Source organism: Cynoglossus semilaevis, chromosome 15 (genome assembly GCF_000523025.1).
Source record: "Cynoglossus semilaevis isolate Cse_v1.0 chromosome 15, Cse_v1.0, whole genome shotgun sequence".
Taxonomy (NCBI): Eukaryota; Metazoa; Chordata; class Actinopteri; order Pleuronectiformes; family Cynoglossidae; genus Cynoglossus; species Cynoglossus semilaevis.
Genome location: NC_024321.1, coordinates 3,116,253 through 3,141,907, shown reverse-complemented (window position 1 = coordinate 3,141,907; position 25,655 = coordinate 3,116,253). Strand labels below are relative to the sequence as shown.

General features: G+C 38.8%; 1 protein-coding gene across 1 annotated transcript in view; it reads left to right on the top strand.

The window, feature by feature from the left end:
* The window catches only part of slit3 (slit homolog 3 (Drosophila)), a 232,868-nt gene that overhangs the window by 110,087 nt on the left and 97,126 nt on the right, over positions 1–25,655 (top strand). Inside the window, exon 5 of the mRNA XM_008326546.3 lies at positions 22,346–22,417. Within this exon, the coding sequence (XP_008324768.2) occupies positions 22,346–22,417 (72 nt within the window). The remainder of the gene's footprint in view (positions 1–22,345; positions 22,418–25,655) is intronic.

Here is a 25,655-nt window from a genome sequence, read left to right as displayed (position 1 = left end):
CTGCAAAGTAAGAAAATTCATTTTCCACCAAGCAGAATGTTATAATACCCTCAGGTCCATTTAAGCTCTGGAACATTCCCCCCGGTGGTTCTTACAGTGGGGTTAGGTCACTCTGTGACAGGGATCTGCAGCTAGGCTACATGTGATAGCTCTGATCTCTCCCACTTCCAAAAAAGTCTTGAATTAAATGACCCAATGCATCACAAAACTGCAAATGTGTCTCAAGGTGGCCAATCCAGTCCATGCAATTTGACGCAAACAGGGTTTTTAGAGTCGGGACAGAAACAGTATTTGGTGACTGTGAAGAGGTAGTCGTAGTTTGGAGCTGTACTTTGTCCTCACTTGTCCATCCATTTTCTACAGCGTATCCCTTTCCTTTAACTCCTGCTGTTTGCCAGTTCATTGGCCAATCATTGCTGTAGGTAACCTGTCAATGCTAAGCTAAGGAGCTCTTATTACCTTCCAAAAAAAAAACAAAAAGCTTGTGGTTTCGAGGCCGTCTGAGTCTGTGTTTTCATATCAACTACAAAAGTCGATAAATCTGAGTTCGTAACAGCCAGAGACTGTGAAGTGTTTTCATACTTCACATTTCACAGACAGAAATGAAACCTCCTTGACCTCTGTTGTTCTCCCATTCGCTGATTTTTAAATATGCAGTTGAAGCAGGTGTGGACTTTATGAGTCTATATTAAATACAAGTCGATTTAAAATCCTTTAAATCCCCAGCTCCCTGTCTTCAATCTTTGTTCTCCCTCTAACAGATCGACACCTTGTTCTGCTCAGGTCTCCTCTCTGCTCCCTCCTCAACTCCATCTTTCTCCTTCTCCACCAGACCATTGAGACCTGACACGGGGATCATATATTTGATTAGTTTCTACGCGGCCGACGGCGCCACATGTAATCTCAGAGGTTCGGCGGCCTCGGCTCGTGTTGAAGAGGAGATTGTCTGTCATTTACACTCATACACTGACAAAGGAACAGGAACTGTTGTTGTGCCGGTGCATATCTGGATCAGAACCGTTATTGACACGGACGCAGAACCAAAGGCACGCGAGTGCCGCCGCCTGTTCAGTGTCGTCGGTGGTTATGATGGTGAGGATAAAGGATAGAAATGGAGTTTGTTTAAATGTAATAAGAAGAAGGTTCTGAGGGCCATACATCACTAATATGAACACGAGCACAGAGGGAAGGGAAGGAACAATACAGGGGGTCCTCGGTTCACGACATTTCGTGGTTACATCTCCATCTCATCATTCCCGCATTAAATTCGCCAAATAGTTTGCACGGGAAGTAGTTTGCGAGCAAAGTGAATGAATATGTTGTCCATCGGTGCTGGTTCACCAGTTGCTTCAGTCTTGGTGACTTAGCTTCGACTGGTCGGTCTTTTTTGTAGTCTGTTCTTCCTCCTTCTCCAAGTCTTTGCTGTTCAGTTCTCTAGTTTTTGTTTTTTTTTTATCTCAAATGTACTGATGCCTTACTTTACTATGATAAACTTGCAGCTGTACATGATATGTTTCATTTTTTGTGTTCTGGCTGAGACATATTCAGAGTCAATCATATTCTTAGACGGATTCTATCATTTCCCTAACCCACACACACATGCTGCGTCCTCACTGTCATATGGTTCCAGTAGAACTGACCACAAAGTTGAACATGCTGTTTCAAAGATGGATTTTTTATTTTTTTGTAAAGATTTTTTCCCCCTCCGTGACAAAATGACTAAATCAGAAAATATGACATGTTTATGTACAACACAGTGACTTGTGTCACGATTGTTTTGTGGTTGTCATAGTGACATTTTGACGAACGAAAGAACAAAGGGAGCGAGGAGAAGAACGGACGTATCCGAAAGAGCTCAGTTTGACTGAGAGCCTGGCTCAACGTCACGTCTGCTTCATCGTCTGCTTCTAATTCGCCAGTGTGTGTACGGTTTGTTCTGTGAGAGGTCAGAAAATAATAATATTAGACACAGTCATATAAACATCATAATATATCAGTCATATAATACGTCTAATGGAATCACCATTCAGTCTGCAGCATTTAACATGGCTCTTTGACATTGTCAGTGGTTGGCGTGGACTGACCTGTTACAGGGCTTTGATGGCACATGGGCTGTTTCAACTGTATTTATTAGTGTAATTAACGACGGTTACAGTGACATGAATGGCCTAATTAAAAGCACCATTACTTTACATGGACGACTCAGGTTGATGTCGGGGGTGTACGGCACTCACGTACAGTCAGTGTGAGCATCATTTCCTATTAGTGTAGTTTCATACAGTTTCAACTAGTTTCTAGTTTCAACCCAGAAAAAACAGAAGTGACTTGTTGAGACTCGAATGCACTCCAGCTATTAGCAATTAGCAGGGGCTTCAGGCAAAAATCATTTTAAATATCAGCATTTATCTTCAGAGTGGTGATGCCTTAGACTTTTAATACACCTAGAAATGAAATGGTCTGGGATTCCAGCTCTGATTTTATTGGCTGGAGGACATGTAAATGTCTATTACAGAGTTAAAAGCCCCAGAATAACTGAATATTCCTTAAAAGATATGAGAGAATAAAAAGATATTAATTAGAGCTCAGTGTTTTTTCCAACCTAGGGGTCACGGTCCCACTGCTATACAGGTTGAACTCAGATCAACAATTAATGGAAAATGTGAAGGTATATATATATATGTATATATATGTATATATATATATATAATAGTAACTTATCCTGATCCATCCAGTTTTTTTTTTACTTTATTTTCACCGTGACTATTGAAATATATACCAATAATGAGATTCTCTGATTAGATGTATTTAATAACACTTTTAAACCACTGGAAAATGACCTGAAGAGCCTCTGGCAGTTTAAGTGTTAATCTGAGATAGAGCTGGCCGGTAAATGGATGACAAGATGAGAGGGAAAAAAAAGAAGTGAGAGGCTGCAGGTTAGAGAGAGAGGAAATGTCAGGTTGCCTGTAAAAGAAAAGAGCAAAATAAACACGCAGTAAGAGGTGTTCGGGGATTTAGTGACATGAGGAGGATCTGGGAAGCGGGGCTGAGTGGTTAAAGAATCTGTTTTAAGAGGCAGAGCAAAAGAAAAGCAGGTGAAAGAAGAGTGGCAGGGGAGACGCTAGATCATACAGGGACAGAGGGAGGAGGAGAAGAAGAACTGACAGGACCCTAAGAAGAGTCCGGTCCCCGACTGAGATCTCATTTCCAGCTGCCTGATGATGCTGCTCTTCTTCTGGCTCTAATCCCTGCGTGGAGGAAATTAGAAACACACACATAATCCTACACAGAGACGTAGAGACGTAGAGACGAATGTCCAAGAGCCGGAAATGGGTCTAATTTGATCTTGCACTGATGTACAGAGCACTCAGAAGGGGCCGTTTCCATCGCAGATATCATTTTGAGTCAATGTAAAAATAATAAAAATAATAATAATAATAGAAATATATATATTATGTTTATATTTGCTGTATTTCCCTCCACTGAAGAAGCCTCTTGGATGAGAGGTGAAACGTCTCTTTGAGAAAATTTCACGTCCAGTTGCCTAACTTACTCCTCAGCCAATCATAAAAATAGGGAGTAAATGGATAATCCCCCCCAAACCTGCAGTGATACTTAGTTTAATTTAGTTTTTAAAATATTTTTAGATATAAGGTTTGTATTTCTCCCCTCAAAATTCTAAAATAATCTAACTTCAATATAACTTTTTTTTCCCGCCAATTAATCTCGATCCTCACTCAGAAAATCCTGGCTTGTTTTTAAATTACCCGACGACCACAAGGCTCTCCATCTTTAATCTGAAATGTTATTCAACGTCACATGTTGGAGCAGTGAATAACGGGTTCACACATTCCTGAACTGTCTGTCTTCCTCCTGGTTTGGCAGAAGACAGAGGACAGAGAGACGCATCGGACAAACTGACAGTTGCGAAACAGCAGGGACGGAGGGAGACGACACACAAATGTGTGTTAAAAAGACAAATGCAGACACATTTTTCCTCTTCTGTCTTCAGCTGCCTCTGCCTTCCATCAGTCCTGCGGACAAACGACCTGTCACTCTGTGATTCATGACACATTCAGAGGGCATTAAGGGCTGAGGAAGAGGAACTGCACGTGACACCATTTGTTTCTGTGACTCGGGCTGCGATGTAAACATGGAACACTGTACGGCGAGCAGATCGTTCACATCCAAAAGCCCTTTTTTTTTTTTTTTTTTTTTTTGCATTTGCATTTATTACTTTCATTTGTACAACAAAGGTCAACAAAGTTGAATTAGAATAAAATAAAGTTTCACAAAATACCTCAACACTACGATAAATATTTCAAATAAAATGCCAAGAAATCAAACCAAACACAATCAGGCAAAAACATGAAAGAACGCCATAAACGATATCCAAACTATTTAGACATAACAACATTTAAAAAACAGAGTTTTAGAGGAAATGCTAAATGAGCCAAAACAATTATCTGACAATGAGAAGTAGAAAAACTACCGAAAACAAAAGAGATAAAATAAAAAACAAAGATAACCTAAAAGCTTATTTGGGAAGAACCCATGAAAACAATATACATCTGCACCACAAAAAGGTAGAGTGGTTTGAAACAGTTAGCAGGTTAACTCAGAGTACACACAGAAGTACACACAGAAGTACTCACAGAAGTACACACAGGGTACAAATATATTAAAGGTTATAATATACTGAAACCTCTTGCAGAAGAATTCACTCCTTGGCTTAAACAGCTTTATAATATGACTAAGGTGTGCTTCCTTGGGTGAATGAATGAGGAGGAGAGTCTGCAGAGAAGCATAACAACGCCATCTACTGTCTGAATCCTCCTGCTGTTCTCAGTAGGACAGCACGTTCTGTTCTCATCTGTTTCATTCTTACTGTTGGTCTATCTACAGGTGACACTCATGTTGACTGTCTTTAATCTTTTAAAACCACATATGTGTATTTAATTTAATTATAAATAATAACGTAATAACGCAGCCTGTGTTTTCTCCTCTGTTTTCTCTCTCGCTGTTGTTCTATTGGCTCTTTGATTGCGGCGACATTTCCCAGTAACCAGACTCAGTAAGGGGATGCAGTGGTGATTGGATGTTGTCTAACTGTACATTACATCATAAACACACACTGGGCCCCTGCAGAGCCTCACTGTAATTCGTAGAATCAAAAAGCTGAACACGAGACGTGCGTTTCCTCGTGGCTGCTCAGCCTCACTGTCACATGCATGGTCAGAGTTTACATCAGGTTTCCATTGGTTGGGATTTTCAGCTCAGTGATGTTGATTCTAAAGGTGACAGGGAGACAGATTAAGGCGTTAGATTATTTAATCTGTTGACGTTTCTGGAGAGAAAACGCTTAAAACTTTAAGACTTTATGACACTAACACACGAACTCTGTTAGTGTGGGGATGCCAAAGGCGCGGCCCCAGGACTGTTAGTGACACTTACACACTTTGTATTTAGCCTGCAACTTTTTATATAATGTGGGTTTTTATAACCTACAAACACAAAACAACTTCTAAGAACTTCTTTTTCTGGCCGTGGTTAATGTATTTTTAGGTATTTTCATGTTTAGAATGCTTCATTTAGTTATCCTTTAGTTTTTGTGTTTATTAAATCTTGTTACGCTAACCAGCTTTCCACCTGGCTAATTTTTGGCTGTTCATTCTGTTCATTCTGTTCATTTATTTCTGCATATTTTTTTATTATGTCCTGTTATGTTTGATTATGTCAAATGGAAAAATTTAGTAAAAAATATTCCTAAATGTTAGCTGTCTTAAAACTTACTTATTCAATTATTTATTATATTATTTAATTAATTATTATTTTAACTCTTAACTGGTCGTTTTCATTCATTTTTTCTAACAAATTATGGTTCAAAATGTAACTTTATTTGTCTTTCTTTACTCACATTTCATCTTAGTATTTTTTTCTTACCTAAACATTGCATAGAATTGTTCATTTCCTATTAAAAAACCCAGCTTTGAGTATTTCCCTATATTATATGACTTAAAATACATGAAAACATCTGACATGTTTTGTAGAACTCACCCGAGCTGAGTGGCTGGAATCCAATTACATCACCTACTAAATAAAAATACTGTAATTACGCTGCTCTAAATGAATTACGTTGAGATTGAGGCATGCGTTCGATCCCTAATTACAGTCTAAAGTATCGCAGAGAGACTTTTATTAAATCTGCCCCTAACCCACGCCTCTCCCTGACAAATGTGAAGACCCCGTACCATTAGACGTTTTCAGAGTCTTTGGACGAGATCTGGTGTGTTGATACCGTAGCTTAGATACTATAATGTGCGGCGCGGGAGTCCTGTTTACCATCAAGATAATGGAGCTGCCATGTGGCCGCGCTGTGTTTGTGTTGCTCACAGCAGATTGTTGAGGTTTCTGCTCCAGTTTTCTCTGGATTACGAAACCCGCGTAGAAGTTCACCCCCGCCACAACACGGCTCGGTTTCCAGCAAACTGATTGTATTTGTAAACTGAAGTGTTCACAGACACATGAGTCATAAAAAGTCATTACCAGCTCTGGGCTATGATATATTATAATGCAACAGCGTCTGACAGCCTGACAATGGCCTGTTTTCCCTGCAGAGCTGAGGGAGAGAAAGGCCACCCAGTCTGAATGAGGTGAGGTGTCACATGATAGTCTGAGTGTCAGACCGTCTGCACTGTGAGTGTGTGTTTCGTGATGGCGCTCTTCTTATCTGGTGATGAATTAGACACGGTCACATAAATGAAGTTGCTCAGTGACTCAGTTTCCGTTGACCGCAACGAATTTGCACGTTGTTAAATCATCTGTTTCTGGAAATTACTGGACAAACACTGGAGTTTCAGTTTAGTGACACAACACAGGCGTCTCTTAAAGTCAATACAACATGACTTCAGCGTTCTGGTGGTTTTCTGTGTGTCAGATTCTGTAAAGAACATCGTTTCTTAATGGGAAAACAATGCAGTATCAAGATGTTTGATTTTAGGAGTTTGAAATTGGCTCTGCTCTTGTGAAGGCAGTAAATGCTTGGATTACACCATAACATAAACATTATAACTGGTTGTTGACAAAATGACAGAATTCCATTATTGCAGAAATCATTTTGGTTCAGGGGCCACATACAGCCTGAATAGATTCCAAGTGGGCCGGACCAGTACAGTCATAGCATAATTACCTATAAATAACATAATAATTCCATGTTTCCTCCCTTTGGTTTCCTGCAAATAAGTACCAGTATACCAATAATATAAGAAAATATTGCATTTTATTATTTTTTTACATTTTTTTCACTTTCAAAATTCATCAAGTGGGCCGGATTGAACCCCCTAGCGGGCCGGTTTTGGCCCACGAGCCATCTTTTTGACACCCCTGCATTAGTGGAATAACCAAAAAAAAAAAAAGAAAAATATTCATTATTTTATCTAATGGAAATGAAATGCACAGGTTCACAGGTTTTACAATACTGCAGTACGATTATGTTATTGTAAATATTTGCTTTAAAATATTTGATTGTGAGAACTTAATTAAAGTTTCGATTATGTTATTGTAAATATTTGCTTTGAAATATTTGATGTGAGAACTTACTTCTTTTTATTTAGATAAAATATAATCTAGGCTGCATGACTATGCTAACTTTCACAATCTCACACTCGTGACTGTTACAATTTATTATTAATTAATTTATCTTTCCGGGTGGTCGCCAGTTATCAGAAATGTTTTAATATACTATACTATTTAATATTAATTCTGGCTTTATTGCATTGAAATTGAAAGAAAAATCCAATTTTCTTTTCCTTTTTTTTTTCAGTTCAGTAAAATGTTATTTACGCTGCAAATTTGGCCGGACTAGTTTATCAACTTAAACACGATGATGGACCCACCAGTCTCCTGGTGAAGTGGCTGGAAAACACTTCTCCGGAGAAGCCGACTATATCACGGTGATCAGAATGAATGATTGAATTCATGGACAGTAGTTAAAGCCATCATTCATTTTATTTTCTGTGTTGGGGCCGCTCTCATGTGGTACTAAGGCCGGCGGCTGAGGTTGAGACATAAAGTAGAGAAACTGGCGTGATCCCTGTGAAGACCGCCGCAGTTTTATCATGGAAAACATTAACAGTCCACCGCAATTATCTTCCAATGGCTGCCCTCTGTTGAGAAGAGGAGGGTGTAGCAGCACGCTTTCTCTCGCTTGTAAGTTTGTAGGTCTCGCACACAACGTTCCTCCTTTGGCCTGTGTTTGTGTGTGTGCGTTTGCATAAGAAGCGAAGGGAGTATTTTGCACCATGTGATAACAATATGTGCTGATTGTGCTCTCCTGAGTCCTGCCCTTGCAATGCCTCCACCCCAGGTTATTTCTCTTACACACACACACACAAACACCAAATTCACTTCCCATTACATTTACTTTTTTTCATCTCTCATTCAGTTCCTTCCCCTCTGCTTTGTTTTGGACCATTTTCTCTGCATCTCCTGTTCTTCATTAAGCTTCGTTTGACTATAATCGTGTTTCACTTATCTGTATTGCGTTTTTGTCCTAGACTCTATAAGACACAGAATGAACCGCCAACGAGATCCCGTTGTCAAAAATATTAGTTCTGGTTTAAAATGTCTTCAGCGGAATAAAGCATCGGTTTGGGATTTTTCTCTTTTTGACAATAAAACAATCGACTGAGCTCTTGTTGTACGTCAGGCATTGCTACGTCGTCTTTATTCTTTCACGTGGAAGATGGTTTACGACCCTGACGTCATGTTCCATTGTGAACAAACAGTGAAAACGTCAGGAAAATGGAGAAGGAGAAGATAAAGGTGGCCTTAATATCCTTTATCTGAGGTGATACAACCATAAAGTGAATCCACCTCCGCTTCAAACTGTTGATTTTTGAATTCCTCCTTCCACCACTCCTCCTACCTCCTTCCTTTTCTCCCTGTCCTCTCCGTCCTCCGTCCTTGCATTCGCTCTCATCACTGCTTTTACCTTCCCTTCTTCATTTTCTTTCTCTCCACCCCTTCCTTCACCCTCCATCACCCTCCCGCCCCGGCCCACGCCCTCCTCTCCATTAGCAGATTAGATTTAGTCCCATAATGCTGCTGGGCATGATTTTACCAGCTCTCATTACCCCTAAATCATCTTTTCCTTCGTCCCCAGCTCTCATCCCCCAACTATAATATGCAAACACATACACTTCCACACACACACACACACACACACATAGACCCACCGTACGCCATATGCCAAGGCCTGCACCATAGCACTTTTAAATTAGCGGCAGGGCAGGTGATTTGTGAGGCGGTGTGATTGGGTGGGAGGAGAGACTTTGGTTCACTCTGTGTGTGTGTGTGTGTTTGCATCGATCCTTTCTCCCTCTCCATATTTTCCCCCAGGGTGTGAATGATTTTCATATCACAACATTTGAGGCTGTTATACAAGGTGTCACCGAGTAGAGTTTCCCGGAATGAAGGAATATTGCGATGCAAATTTCAAAGGACAGGTGATTTTTTTTTCTCCCTGACACTTATGGAGACTGCTAAGAAAGACAGAGGCATCTGTGAAGTGAACGAGAGGTGAAAACAAACAACCAAAAAAAATAATAATAAAAATGTAAAATTTATGCACGGTTGTGAGCAAGTGAGGGATCGGGCCGTTATTCCCGAGTCTTCATCATTCCCTCGGTGTCAGCGTCCTATCGTTTATAACGGCAGGGGCTGAGTTAGCTGCACTTTTCGCCTGTGTGACAAAACTGCTGATCATCACGTACACTTCCATCATGCTCCGACAGCATGGAGTACATTTACAACATTCATCTACACAGCGCACTGCAAAGTGCCGCACATTAAATACGATCACGTACTGAACTAATGCACAGCCTATTAGCATCTGCACAGGCCTGGATAAGAATATAATCATCACTATATGGAAAGACAAAAAATGTAAAAAGAAAAAACACACAAACTAAAAGAGTCTAAACCAGGGCTTTGTTTTTAAATGGGCATGATAAAATCAATGTCCCTGGGAAATGTTCTGTAAATGAGTCTGAATTTACATATCATTCAAATGATCATTAATCATTCCATTATATATACATTAATGTGTATCTGTACATTAGCAATTGATTACAGACATGTAAGACGCACAGGAAAAAAAAAAATCCACGGTCATGTCCGCCCCCCACACCGCCTCCCTCCCCAACCCCATCCTCAAATGGAATAATTATGCTTTTAATTTAAAGAGCTGTTCGTCCAAACTCTCTGTATTCCTGTGAGGTTTACGGAACTCATCAGTTTCATCCCTCAAAGCGCTCATCAAATACATTCTCCCGAAATGGCACAAATTAATTACACGGAATGACTGGAATGGCATTTGAAAATATTTCAGATTAATAATATGAATTATAATATTGAGTAATTATATTTGGCTTTTGTATTTATTTATTTTTTTACCATTATTTGTGTCCTACTCTCTGCTGCCTTTAAAACAGAACATTTAAATTATGTCAGTGATTAAGATTTGTCAAACTCTTAATTTATCTAGTGCAACTACAAAAATGCATTGTTCTATTACTTGTCAGTTTGTTCTAGTTATATGGATTTTCCACATTATTTATGGGTAGGAAAAATATAAAAGGACGTTTTCTGAAGTTTTTAGTATTTTCCAAAATTGCAGCATTTATTAATGATTAGCCAGTAATAAAGACCAGACTTAAAACAGAGCTTTATAGTTCAAAAAATGTTCGGAAACATTATCATCGTTGTGACCACACATATAAAAAATCTCCGACCTCTGGTTTTAAAGAGTCAAATGAAGTAACCGTCCATTTCCTGCACCTGTCCTGCCTCCTCTCCAGTCACACAGGGAAACCTGCTGCAGAAGAACAATGGTGCAGAATCTGGATTCACTCAATCTAATCTCTCTGCCTTAATGGGCACTGCTGCTTTTCAGACAACACACACACACACACACAGATGGATATGGTCCTCTGCAGGATAACATTTATTTAACCCCCACACAAATGGTTTCCTAAAAGTAGACAGTTTCTACGCTGAAGTAAAAGCAGTCACACATATGGTTTCCTAAAAGTAGACAGTTTCTACACTGAAGTAACAGCAGTCACTGGTAAACACACAAACAGGAATGACATACATGCGAATTATGCACACGCACACACACACACGTGCACACCACACAAACACAGACAGTCACATAGATCCCTCTGGTTCAGTTAGCGCTGACATTAACCACTCGCTGTTTCTAACTGAATCACGGAGCTTACTAAAGAGATTAGGGCCTGGAGACGGCATAGCAACCATACACTAGCACTAACACACACAAACCCAGCCAGGTTAATGCCTTTATTTTCTATTAGAACATGGGGCTTACATCTATACATTAATAAACAGACTCCCCCCCCCCCCCCCCCCACACACACTCTCTACAGAAAGTAAATTAGGGCTATTACAGTATGTGTTTTTTCTACCAATCCGTTCAGTACAGGTTACACACGTGTAGCCATCACGTTTTCAGGACGTGTATAAAAACATTTTTTCAGTGTTCCCCAGGATCACAATTGTGACGGGACACAGTTTCATTTTCCTTTTTACGTCAACTGTGGGTTGTTGTTTTTTTTTTTTCGGCTCTCCATATTTCTTTTCATGCCCTTTTCTTTCTTTTTCATGCCATTTCTTTTCAAGTGTACTTCTCTATTTCCTTCTCTTCTCTTGACCAGACAGGCTCTCTGTGTGTAAAGACAGCAGCAACAGTAGCCTGTGCTGTGAGTCTGCCAGAGGAATCCGTCCCGGTATGTAAAGTGAGGATGGCAGTGGGCTCTGTTCAACATCACTATCACTTTATTTGACAGAGCAGAAAAAGAATCTGAAAGCAGGTATTATCCAAAGCGTGGTGTGAAAGTACTGAATACTAACAACTGAACTGCAAAACTGTACGCTAACGACACGAAGGAGTGGCAGAAAAGTACATGAGTGTGGTGTAGGACATGTTCTACAGGTGGACTGTGGTGAGGGCTGCGTTCAGTGTGATGGATTCAGGAGAGAAATGGGTCAACCTTAAAGGTCAGCAAACGGTCCCTTTGGATTTTAGTAAGACTAGGGTTATGGAAAAGTCAAAAGAGGACTTGATTTGTGCTAGAAATATATATATATATATATATATATATATATATATATATATATAAGAAATGAACTAAGAGAACTAGATGTGTTTTTTTAATTTGCCGCTCATACCGTTGGCAGGTAGTGTAAAGATACTACGTCTCCACAGATGAACTGATGTATTCAGTAAGACTGTAGTCCTAAAGGCTGTGTCCGTGCTGTAGTACCTGGTCATGGACACAGGAGCCTGGACTCCTCCTGTTCACATTTGCTCACTTGATCTCTGTCTGTGTTTTATCTCCCGGCATCATGAAAGCACACACGACCACACACAAACCACAAGGGACTGTTTTATGTGTGTGTGTTCTGTGTGTGTGTGTCTCCCATGGTCTCTTCTCTTCTACACATTACACGCTCTTTGTTGTTGGTGACTTTTGAAAAAACACAACCAGAAACTTACGCGCACAAAAAAACATACCTAGACAATGTTGCGTTTTGTTTTGTTTTTTTCTTCTTCTTTCTCTGTTCTGTGCGGTTTCTGTCTCTGAGCTAGAAGTTAATTGGCCTCCAGTAACCTTGACAACACTGACCTGCTATGAGACAGATCAGGGCTGAAAGAGGCTGCACATACAGGATATAGGATACAATGGCACAACATACACACAAGGCACGCTGAACCACTGTACAACACAGAACACTGGTGCTGGAAATCCTTTCAAATATTTCTGATTTAACTATATATATATATATGAATATATATTAATTTATATATGTGCATATATATATATTAAACTTGTAATTTAACCCTTGTAACAAAATATTTATTATAAATTTATTTCCAAAAGTTTGTTAAATAATATCTATCTAAGTTACACATTTTTGTGTTGTTGCTCCCCAAGATGTTCTGGTATGAACTAACATACTTTTTTTTTTTTCAATAAATCCCTGGGTAAAATGATGGGAACATCATGTTAATTGAGTTTGGGAAATATCAAGTTTGTTTCTGTAAAAAAAGGAATAAAACATCGATATTCAGTTTCGTGCTCCTTGAAAAACGTGCCCTTTACGATCCAAATCCAAGTTTCTTAAAATAAAATGTTACGGCAAAGACAAACAGAATGACTTCCCATCAGGCACACTGCATTATTTGTCTTTGGACGTGCGTCCTCTACGTCCTGGTAGAGGACCGCATAATTGAGGACACACTGAATGGGATGCTCCTCCCTCCATATTTCCCGTCCTTTCTGCCTTTTTTTTTTTAATTCCGCTCTTTGTAATTCTTCATCAGTCTTTTGACTCTTGCCCTTGCTACATCTCGTTACCCTCCTTCTCTTTTCAGCCCCACCTCTCCTCTGCCGTCTCCTCCTCCCTTCTGCTCCATTCCTGGTGATTTAATTAAGTGGGCGCTTTATGAATAAAAATATTGCCCTCCTCTATTGATCATGTTGGACAAGTGCAGCCTGACGGGCCCTCTGTTTGCTGGGACGCTGGAGGCTTCTCTCTTAAAAAAAAGCTGCGTCTTTACACTGATCTGAGCAGGTCTGTGGGAACGTCTGAGTATGAGTTGTACCTTATTTGGAGCGGAAAGCAACCATACTGTAGTCAGTCCAAAAGCAGCATAAAAATGTCAGTAATTTAGAGCAAGTAAATGAATGTGTAATAGTATAATCTATAAGGTAAAGTAATTAAAGACGAAGTATATGAATTAGGTTTGAAAAGCGCAGATAAACAAATTAATGTCGAAAACGAATTTTTGCCGTCGTCAATAAAGTAATTTGGCCCTTCTCCATGCAACGCAATAGGGAATCGGGATAACACAGTTAGGAATTCAAAGCAAACATGCAGGAAATGACAATTACTGCAGGAAAAAATGACAGATGAAGTAACCGACTTAATTAATTAAAGTCAGTTTTTACTAAGCTAGAAGATAAGAAACAATAGCTGTTGTTGAAAATGAGCTAAACATGAACCAAAAGTAATATTTGACAACATATTCCACACAGTAGAATGATGTAAAAGATCCCTGTCTAAATTAAAAGTAATTTGCCCACGCTAGCGCCGATGTGGGTCCCTGGGCCGGACTTTGATCATCCCTGCCATTAGTCGTTAATATTAAGCAGGCTGGGGGTTAATAATACTCTCACTCTTCGTACCTTTGTCCCCTGGCCATCTTTATGGCATCTTAGATTAATATATATTTTTTTTAAATGTACTCTATATATCAACAGTCATCTGTAGGCGACCGCAGCCATAGTTAGCGTCGCTAGAATCTCTACAGGATGGTTCCGGAACAAATTGTGATTAAAAAGTTAGTCCCTGTAAGGAGCGTAACCCTGTGTTTCTTTATTAAAGTGTCGACTGCTGTTTGCCGTGCCGTGTGTTTGTGAGTGAAACAGCCATCAGGGAGCTGTAGCATCTAAATCAAAGTAAGCGTTCTCAAAAGCTCTCATGGGTCCTTGCAAATCCTTCATTAAAGACACACACGCGTGCGCACACATCGACACACCGGCACAGACACACGTGCGCGCCGACGTTCCTCAAACGCCGCCTTTGATACGTACACTGCATCAGCATTATAAATGGACGTTGTCTGCACTTTTCCCCTGCTCTTCCTCTCCTTCTCTTCCCCCTCCTCCAGCCATCGCTCTCCATGAGGCTGTAAGTATCTATTATGTTTTGTCGATACTGTAATTAAATTGGACAGCTTAATGCAATTCTCTGTGATCCATAGGCCTTTATGGATATAAAAGCTTTTCTGGCTCCGTGCCTGAAAGATGTCCAACAAATTTAGATGAGTTACTATTGGGGGAAAAAAAAAATAGTTGGAGGGGTTAAGGCACACATGGTCATTTGTTACCGGCTAATTCACTTTAATGTCCCCGGTGCCATTTGGTTTCAGTGCATTTTCTTATTTGAATGGTTATCTGTGGGGGCTAAGCAGCTTCTCCTCTACGCCACTTAGTGCTCGGTTTGTATGTGCTTGTTTTTAGTACTTTTTTTTTCCAATGTATATCAGCAATTAATTAGCACCAGTTCTTGTTTTTTAGTTCAAATAACTTCTGAGGAATTAAAATCAGCTGCAGTTCTTGTTTTTTAGTTCAAATAACTCTTAAATAACTTCTAAGGAATTAAAATCAGCTATAGAGTCGCTAATGAAAGTGGAGGTTGTTTAACAAGTGGATATGAAAATGTGAAGGTGTTGTAGTGTCACCAGAGAGGCTTCAGTATCAGTCATTAGGCTGTAGCCGTTGGAATCCAAGTGCTGGAGTCAACAAACGTTCTTTTGTTGCGTTTGATTTTATAGTGAACGTTCTGTACTTGTACAGCGCTCCTGATGTGATGACGACTCAAAGTCCAAAGCTACAAATTCTGTCTTTTACCTGCGGTGGTGGTACATGACATACTAAATCTAGAATCTAACCAACAACCCTTCAGGTGTAAGACATCTGCACTCCCCACTGAGCTACAGCCATATTAAACCAAATCATGTGATGTGTCCTAGCATAATTTTTTTTTTTGTTCTAAATGAATGGAGTTCTTGACACAAAATAGTGCAGATTATTGCAGTACAGAAAGTACTGAGTGGAGGTTGTACTGCACATCGTTCAGTTTGGTCAGAGAATTGAATTTGTTTCAAGTTTTTACCTACTACATTTGCACATTTACTGTAAACAGTGCCCCAGAGGAAGGCATTTTTCCATTTTATTTTGTGGTTTTGCATAACAAGAACATTAGCCAACCAGGCTAGCTGTGATGACATTTGATCGCTGTAGTAGAATTTCTACAGATTTTTTTTTTTTAATAGATGCTTGAACAAAAAGTTTTTTCTTTTACACTAACGGAGTGAGGAGTGAAAACTCTGTCAGCACATCGGGTAATAAATCCCAGTTCTCCTCCTAAGATCTTTTGGCACTGGTCTGAATCACTCAAGTAGAGTGGTTCTGCAGCCAAGACGTGGTCGTAATATGAAGGTTCCAGTTTTGAATGCATTGAGCTGTAGATCTGAGACTGTGCCAACATTTCACATTTACAGTCGGACAAGGATAAGTGAAGGTTAAAAAGTAGCTGCTTTGAGTAACTTAACGTAAAATATGGGCGAAAACCCCCAAAAAGTCTGACTTGGACTTGTTTCCTGTCATTTGTTCTTGTGCAACAGAACGTTTTTATTATTGCTTTTGAAATACTACACTGATAGCTTTTTGCTATTATTTAACAGCATACACATGAGAAGCGTGTTACATTTATTTTTTTAAAGCTTGGAATGACAGATTATTTTTGGTACTACACTGCTCATTAAACATCATTAGTGTACATATTTATTGTTAGCTCCAAAATACGTTTCACACCAAGTAGAAATAGCAGCCTGGGTGTTTCAGTAGTTCCTAAGGTTACGGGTACTAAAGGATATTGAATGGATTCTATAGAGTAGAGACACTAAGCTGCGCAGCAAGATTTGCCACACGACTTTGGTCCTTACCCTGGTAGAGTGCTTTAGAAAAACAAGAGTAACATGAGCTTGCCAGCAGTCAATATTTATTACTGTCTTTATAGAACAATATTAAATGCAGTTACAGGGCCCCAGAGAGGAAAAGGGAGACGGAGAGACAGAGGAAGAAAGTGAGATGAAGTAAGTCCAAAAGGAAACGAGACAGGAAGGTAAACCATCGGCTATTAGTTTCTAATTCGATTTATGTAGAAAAAGAAAAAAAAAAAGAAGCAATTATGCTTTGGAACAAATGTTAGCCACTCTGCAAAGTTAAATAAAAGCCTGCGAGAATAAATATATATTTTTAAAAGACAATAATAATAATTTGACAGAAAGAAAAGCAAGACTAAATGTTAGCCCAAACGATTTAACAATAAAATGAATCCAAGAAATTACAAAACATTAGCCATAATTCAGCAAAACATAAAATAGTAATGTTTTTATTCTTACTTAAAAATGGAATTATATAACTTTTTAAACAAACAAAAATGTGCTTTTCAGAACCACCTGGAAACTCCCACAAAAAGATAAAAATGTTAAAAATATTATGGGATAAGTTAATATTGTGTATTAAAGTTAGCATATTATCTTGGGATGTAAATAAATGATTAATTAATGACAAACAATTAAAAAAAAGATTTTTAAGCAGCTTAAAGTCATCCCAAACCAAAGCCTTCATTAGTAGAACTTAATGAAAACCAGACAGATAATTAAAAACTTTAAGCAGCTTAAAGTCATCCCAAACCTAAGCCTTCATTAGTAGAATGAAAACCAGACAGATAATTAAAAACAAGCTTCAAATAGTGGATGTGCTATAGTCGGTCCTTGAACCACATTTTAAACATGTCCATTTCAGACATGCATCTAAACCATCAGGCTGAAAAAAATATTAAATATATTATAACATATTCTTCCGGATACAAGCGGCCGAAATGTGCTTTCTCTGCAGGGTGGCAGGGCGCTCCCTTAGAGACGGGGTGAGGAGCTCTGTCCCCCGGGGGAGGAGCTCGGAGTAGAGCCGCTGCTCCTTTGGTTTGGACATTTACATCGTAGGTTCCCCGGACGAACCATCTCAACTAGTGCTTCTGTTATCCATCGTTTTTTTTTTTGTTTTTTTTTTAACCTTAGCTTCACTTCTTGTCATCTCTGTAACCACGGACGTTGAGACCAGCTGATACAGTCCAGCCTGGTTGTCCTATTGTCCCATTCCTACCTCATATCTGGATGAATCTCACTGTATGTGTGACTATGAGTATATTTTTCCAGTTTTGTCTCCATGCAACACATCATATGGACGAGGGCATCCTTTATGTGTGTCTCTCAGGGGTAGCTATTGTCCAAGGAGACCTAATCATTGCACTGTGTGTGTCTGTGTGTGTGTGTGTTTGCTGAAGGGTTAACAGTAATATCTGAAGCCACAAAGGGAGACCTGCGAGTGTTATTATTCTTCTCACATGAATAATGGAAGTTAATATGATGGAAGTGATGGCCGGGAGCAGATCTACACACCGAGACACACACCAGGATACACTAAACATGACCACCACTGAACCTCGAGACGCACTCGTGGAGGATTACGCTGATGCCCCCAGACTTTTAGTCCCGCGGAGAGTCACTACGCCAAGAGAGATGAGAGACCTCATCTGAGAAACAGGAGGGGGGTCTTTATGGTCAAAGAAAGGAGGTCTGGATCATATTTGGACCAAATTCAATCATTGAGGAAACCATGACAAACGTGGACTTGATAATGGAAAAATCCGTGTTTTTTCTGCTACTGCTGCTGTTTGTTGGGTCGATTCCACTTCGCCTCTTGGTTTTTGAGAAAATAAACCATTTGTCCCAGGACTTTAAGATCAGACTTAGACTGCTGTAAAAACCTTGATATGAATGGAGTTATGGGTAAAACAACGTTAACTGAATATTTCAGGGAATATTTTAATGGCGGGGCAAAGACTGCGTCTACTTGTCACATTTACCTTGTGATAAGAGTATACATAATTAATCATAATTAGGGTTGGCTCAATACTCACGGCTCATGTGTGATACTGATACTGCAACTTCTCGCGCAAAGTTACCTTGAGTATTTGGACTTACTGTAGGTATCGGTATTTTTTTTGATGTTGGATCCTTAAATTATGACTAATAGCAAACTGATGCTAATCCTGAGTATTGGATCGAACCAACCCTAATAATTATAATACATTTTATTCACATCGATTCATTATTTCAGAACTGTCAAGGTCTGGTATTCTCTAAAAAACAAAATGGCTTCTTCTTCTTCTTCTTCTTCTTCTTCTTCTTCTTCTTCTTCTTCTTCTTCTCTTCAGGGGTAGTCACAGCCTGTCATCTGCCTCTATTTCACCCCATCTCCATTTTGTTTTTTACAACATCCACAAATCTTAAAAACAATAATTGAAACAAGGCCCATATTCAGAAACAAAGCTGGTGGAGCTAGATGTGAGAATCATGTGACGTGGGCAGAGAGAAATAGGTTTTCAGCTGGGAAACATTTGCCCAGATTGCCTTCAACAAGCTATGTTTCCCCGATGCCTTTCTTTCGTTCTTTACTTTTCATTAATCATGGATGCTAAATGCACCGTTTTAGAGTGAACGTTTCTGTGTTGTCTCCCTGTAGCTCCTGAGACCCATCACGTTCTTGGGAAATGTGCAGTTGCTTTTCAAAATCAACCAACTCTAATTTACAGTATTCATCATCCTACTAAGAACTGATGTATAATTCAAACTACCATCTGTCTCTTTAATAGAATTGTTGGTAGATGAATGGTTCCTGGTTCCCTGAAATTGTGTGGCAATAGAGGAGGTCCAAAAAGGTTGAATCCATTAATTGAATTGTGGAGGCAGACTGATACAGACGGGTACACAAACCATCCTGCTGTGTGTGTGTGTGTGTGTGTGTGTGTGTGACGGTGCACGTTGAGTCTATTAGTGAGTGTCCTTTCCAGCGATCATAAGCCAGTCTCCTGTTGGTGATAGCCTTGGCTTTACTGAAAGGTCAGCATGTGTGATTCATAGAGACAGACAACACTTGTTAACACAGAGAAACATCTAAACTTCTCTCTAACCCAACTGTTGCTGATGGACAATGGAAGGATTGAAATTTCAAAAACAGTTCAGTGACAATCAGTTGGAAAGGCAACGACTTAAACTGGTTACCGGTCTTTTTTTTTTTTTTTAATATCCATATATAATATGCAAGTTGTTAAATTTGCTCTTGTTATTGGGGATGAATCGGTACAATTTTTTCATGTCCAATACCGATACTGCTACTTGGTGTATCTTCTGATACCAAATCCATCCAATACCTTCGTTTCTCCTCCGGTCTTTCTTTCCAGTTGTTTACAGCATGTTACACAAGGTTTAGTTGATCATTTGGGTTTAGCTATCAGATCAGATGAACTATAGTTTTTTTTCTCAAAATTTAATCCTGAAATACAACAGCCTGATGTGGATCCAGAGTACTGGATCGAGCCATGCTTGAGTTGTTTTAATTTTGACCCTTGTTGTGGACTGTGAGAGAAGTCACATGGTGTACTGTTAATGTGCCTCCATTCACAACAGTCAAATTTACAGACTTGACTTTGCTGCAGTATGTAACGTGTGATTTCTTGTTTCTATTAAAATAAGTTACTGTAGTGTCACTTCCTTTAGATTCTACGTGCGCTAACTTTAGCCTTTAGCTCATCAAACCTCTGTATTTTTGCTCAACGCTCCTCCGACCCACTATTTTAGCCAATTACTATAAATATATTTACCAGCCAGACATTCACAGCTATAAACACATTTTTATGTGTCCCCAAATGTCACCCGGACGGTGCGAGCTCTGGATGCAGCTGGGTTATAAAAATGTTCCCTTAACATAAAAAAAAAAACAAAAAAAACAAAAAAACCAATTGCATAAATGGAGCAGCAGCAGACACCTGACCAATAAAATCTTCCTCCCAATCCTCTCAACACATGACTTTAATTTTGGCAGCTGGAAGTGTGAAACTGCAACCCGGAACTGGTGTCGGTCCCTCTGCTGGAGTCATAAAACAGACAGGGAGACACAGACACACGCACCGTCTCATTATTGCTTTTATTTGACGTGGGTGGTTTTCCTTCTGTTAGCAATAAATAGGAAGTAAATATCACCGTTGGTGAACGAGGCGATCAAATCATTTTCCAGCAATGTTTTATTTTGTGATTTTTTATATCATTTTTTAAAATGAACAAGAAAAAAATATGAATTTAAAAAGTCTGATTTGAGACAAAATGATCGATGAACAATGAATATTTTTTTTAATTTATTTATTTTTTTATTTGTTTTTGTGATTTCCTTCTACAAATTCATCCTTTTGGGAACATTTGTAGCAGAACCTGTGTTAGGAGACAGTTATGGTTTGCAAAGTAAAAACCTACTTTTTGATGACTGCCTTAAACTGCACAAAATACCTATTAATCTTACACAAATTAACTTGGTAGGAAATAATTTCTTTACTAATGGAAGCTTGTTTTTATTGATGGCTTTCACTCAACCAATCAACATTTACTTTACACCTCTCTACATCATCCCAGGGGTGTAAAATAATTCAAATCAGCTACACACAACACAAACATATAAAATAAAACAAATTTACATTACAATCAAATTAAATGAAATCAGAGAAGAGAAAACTAAATCAAGACAGGATGAAAGCATTAACAAAAATAAACAAAGAACGAGAACATGGACGGGACATAAACAGTCACAGCACTGTTTGGCACGAAACACAATTCTGAATAAATGACTTTTGGTGAAACATTAACTTGTTGGTTCTTTGTTGGCCGACTTAACTTTAAACTAAAGCATCACATAAAACAAATGTTCAACACACAATAATATAAAATGTCACAACACGGTTGTGCCAATGGAAGATCACAGAGAGAACTAATGTGCTTGTCAAAAATTAAACAAGAATAACAAAACACGGCGCCGTACGACTGAAACATTCAGGATAATAAAACCCTGTTAGATTTCAAAAAAAAAAAATTGGGTTTCAGACGAGAATCTTTCAATGAGAAATTCAGTTCAGTTGTGTGAGAGGAAATAATGAAGGTTGTTGTAGTTTTTTTCATATATATATATACATATATACATATATATATATATACATATATATATACATATATATATGTATATATATAAACATCATTTTTTGTAGTTTTTTTTCGTGTCTACTATATGTAATTATTACCAAAGAAGAAAAAACGCTAAACACAGTGTGTATGTGTGTGTGTGTGTGTGTGTGAAATGAGTAAAGTTATAATGTTACAGCGTTAATGTGGGTTATTGTGTTCCTTCATCCTCCAGCAGTAACTGTTACTGGCGTGTGACTCTTTTTATCAACTGTTACATTACAACATAAGAAAACCACTGTACTCTTAACCACATCTCCTGTTTTTTCTTCAGCACTGTCTCTCCCTTCCTCTCTCTCTCTTCTCACTCACACACACACTTTTTTTGGATCAATTTCTTCCATTGATCATAAATGTGACAGTTGTTTCAAGCCAACGTCTTTGTTTTCTGTTGTTTCTGTCCTCCGGCCTTTCCACTGTAATTAGCTGTAATGCACATAATCACGTGTGTCTGTGTGTGACCTGGTATAACAAATCTGTGGTTTGGGTTCATCATCCAAATGAATGTATTGATGAGCACTTTAAACTCATTTTTCTTTCTTTGTTCCTCCTCTTTTTCTCCAGAGACCTGAGTGAGAACCAGATCCAGGCGGTTCCCAGGAAAGCTTTCAGAGGAATCACCAATGTCAAGAACCTGTAAGCTCTTTGATTCCTTTTCTATATTCCACTATTTTCTTAATTCCCTCATATGGCTTTTCCATTTTTACCATTTTCTTCAGTCATATTCTTTTTTACACAGTATCCAGGTTCATATTTTTGAGTTTGTTAAAATAGTTTTTTCAATTTCCATTAATGAGCTAACATACTCTCACTGGTCCACTAATGTGAAATTCAATAATAATTGCACTAATTACCAAAAATCCATATCTTTAATCCAATTATCAGGATAATACATTTGTTTTTACTTTTTCTGTTTTCTCTCCTTTTTCTAAATGATTTTAAAACCTTTCCCATCCCCTTTTTGTCCTCACCCCTTTAAGTGTTCAATACTGTTCTGTCGATTATTCACGATGTCCTAATTACCAATACCGCAATCAATGTTCCTCACAGTCAATGATTCTCATCAATATTGGCTGATCAATCCTGCCTGATGCTGCATAGGAAACTTTTAGACGCACTCATGGGAATAAACATTCTGTCAATGCACAAGAGTTCAAAAGAGGATATGGATAGAATATACAGTATATATATATATAAAATTATTTTTAAATAATATTTGACTTCAAGGCCATATAGGGATAGAATGTATATCTATAAATACATAAATATAAATTATAAACTAAAAATATGTTGTGATTGAGTTAAAGCAATAAGAACCCATACCAAGGTTAGGGGAAGCTAATATTTAGCCAAAGTGGCTTTACATTAGCTCAGTAATAGCCACATGCTACCTTAAAAAAAAAAGAAAAAAAGACTATACTTTAGCATTAACAGCTGAAATATTGCCACATATTTTTGCAGTAAAAACATCCAAAAGTAGGTGAAGAAGGATGTTAATTTTTCTAACAAGTCATTTTTTTATTCCTTAAAAACTCAACTGATAGGGCCTTGAAGTTGTCGCAGAGTCTTCGGCAACAGTTTGTGTATTTCAGTTTTAGTGCGTGAATTAATGAAACACGCTTCCTGCCTCAAAGATCAGTAACTCAGAGGTTGAGACTGCAGGCAAGTGTGTCCTTGTGCTCTCCTTTCATTCGCGAGTGACATCAGGTCAATATGGCCGCCGGAGTCCGGAGTCCGGAGTCCTTGGGTTAAATGGACTCTGTTCCCTCTTCGTACAGCTGCTGTGGATCATATGTCGGTGTCAGTGGGTGTGTGCGTGGGTATGTCCGGGCGTGCGTGCGGGTGTGTTTGTGTAAATGTAAGTGAGCAAATGTCAGTTATCATGGCAGGGCTCCAAAGGTTTGAATTAAGGCTGTTCTGTGATCAGCTAATCCACTCTCCTTCCTCACCACGGACGGTACTTCAAACTTAACGACCTCAGGTCTTTCACCTGAAATTCACTTCCGTGTTTCACAGACCAAATGGAGTGCAGCACGACGAACAAGCTGAGGAACACATCACAATGTTAAATTATGGCATCGACCTGAATAACATTAAAAAAAAAAAACATTGATGTCAATGCATTTTATTCATCTGGGAAAAAGTTTGCTGCTGATGCTGCATCAAAGGCCCATTAAACAGAATAGTTTATCAGAAACTTTCAAAGTAAAACCCAGGAAATAGAGTGAAAAAAAAGCAATCAATCACCGGGGCATGACCCGTGAGTCGTGATAATTACTGGGTAAATGGAGGTGTGTGCAAAAATAGATTTACTTCTTATCTAATTTCTCACATCAGTAAATATTTTATTAAAAAAAAATCCCAGCTGCCTCAGTCTTTAACTATGATGTAATATTACATTTAAATCAAAGAGGAACCAAGCAGTGAAAATGCTAAAATACCAGAAATCACAAATAGACCGAATTAGATTTTTTTTTTTTTTTCTTCATCAGCCGAATCACTACACATGCATCAAGAACCCAAAAGTGTTCGGTCTGAGTACTCGTGAAGCACCTACTCTGAAGCAGCCTGGGTTTGTCTTTTAAAATAGGAAATATTACCAGAACGTTGTAAAAGCTATAAAACATATCTAGTGAAGGGGACAATGACAAAATGTTGTCAGTTGTTATTCGGCCTCCAGTATCATCAAATTTGTCTTGACTCATCTGGACAAAGTCAAAAAGCCACATCAAAGAAGCTTTAATATGATCTTTCAGAACCCAGAATATTGTTCTTTGAGGATAAGCAATATTTTTTCCCAAATAACCTCATGGAACATGTCCGCGTCACCTTGAAGAGTGATAGATGTTGGACTGAATACTAAATGCACAGTTTGTCACTTTAATTTAACTGACTTTCTACCGCACACTTTTTAAAAAGCTACAGGCTGCTCTTTACCTTTTTTTTTTTTTTTTTTTTTTACACCTCGTCCAGCCTTCAAACACAACTCGGTGCTTTTCGCCGGCGTAATAAAGTCATAGACGTGGAGTCGTCGCTGTCCTTGTCTCAACACTTTGTGCTGTCTTTCTTTAACGTAGTAAGTAAAACACGTCAAATAAAGGTTATGCTTAGTTTTTTTAACGTGTCCCTTCTGCTTTTTATTTTATTCCCCTCATCTGTTCTTTTTTTATTTTTCATCTTTTTCATATATTTATATATACAACCCTGTTCTCTATCGATTCTTCCAGAGTTTTCCTTTCCATCGCCCGTCTCTTTTTCTTCCCCCTTCCTTCTATCTCTTACACATCATCTCCAACGCTGCATTAAACAAGGAGACTTCTGAAAAAGTGTACTCCATCTATTCTCACCACCTCTGTCAATCTCCATCTGTCTCCCCTTTATTCACCCGGCTGTACTTTATATCCTTCTACATGTGTTTTCCTCCTTCATGCTGCCCGGTGGCTACCAATCCGTTGTATAGCGTTTATTAAACACACTTTTGATTTTTCTGGGTTTCCTACGAGCACACAGTATCTCCACCGTGCGTGGGTATTGGCCTGTTGGCAGGACCCATTAAAACAGCACAGCGCTAAGCTAAAGAGACAGGTAAATGCTGTACATGTGTGTGGAGGTGTTTGTGCGAACTCCTCTGAACATTGTGCCGACTGCTGCTTCTGTCATCCCGCTAAACTCAACCTGTCAATCACGCCGCACATACTGAAGGCAACACGGGGAGTTCAAATGGAGAGAGCGCGCAGTGGTGCAACTCCTGGTATCAATACACTCTGGATTTTATATGGCCTTATAGATACTTCATCCTGAGCATCGGATCCTGCATAATCTCAAGCTGTCATGTCTTATTTTGTCGTGCTTTGGCAGGAGAAAAAAAAAAAAA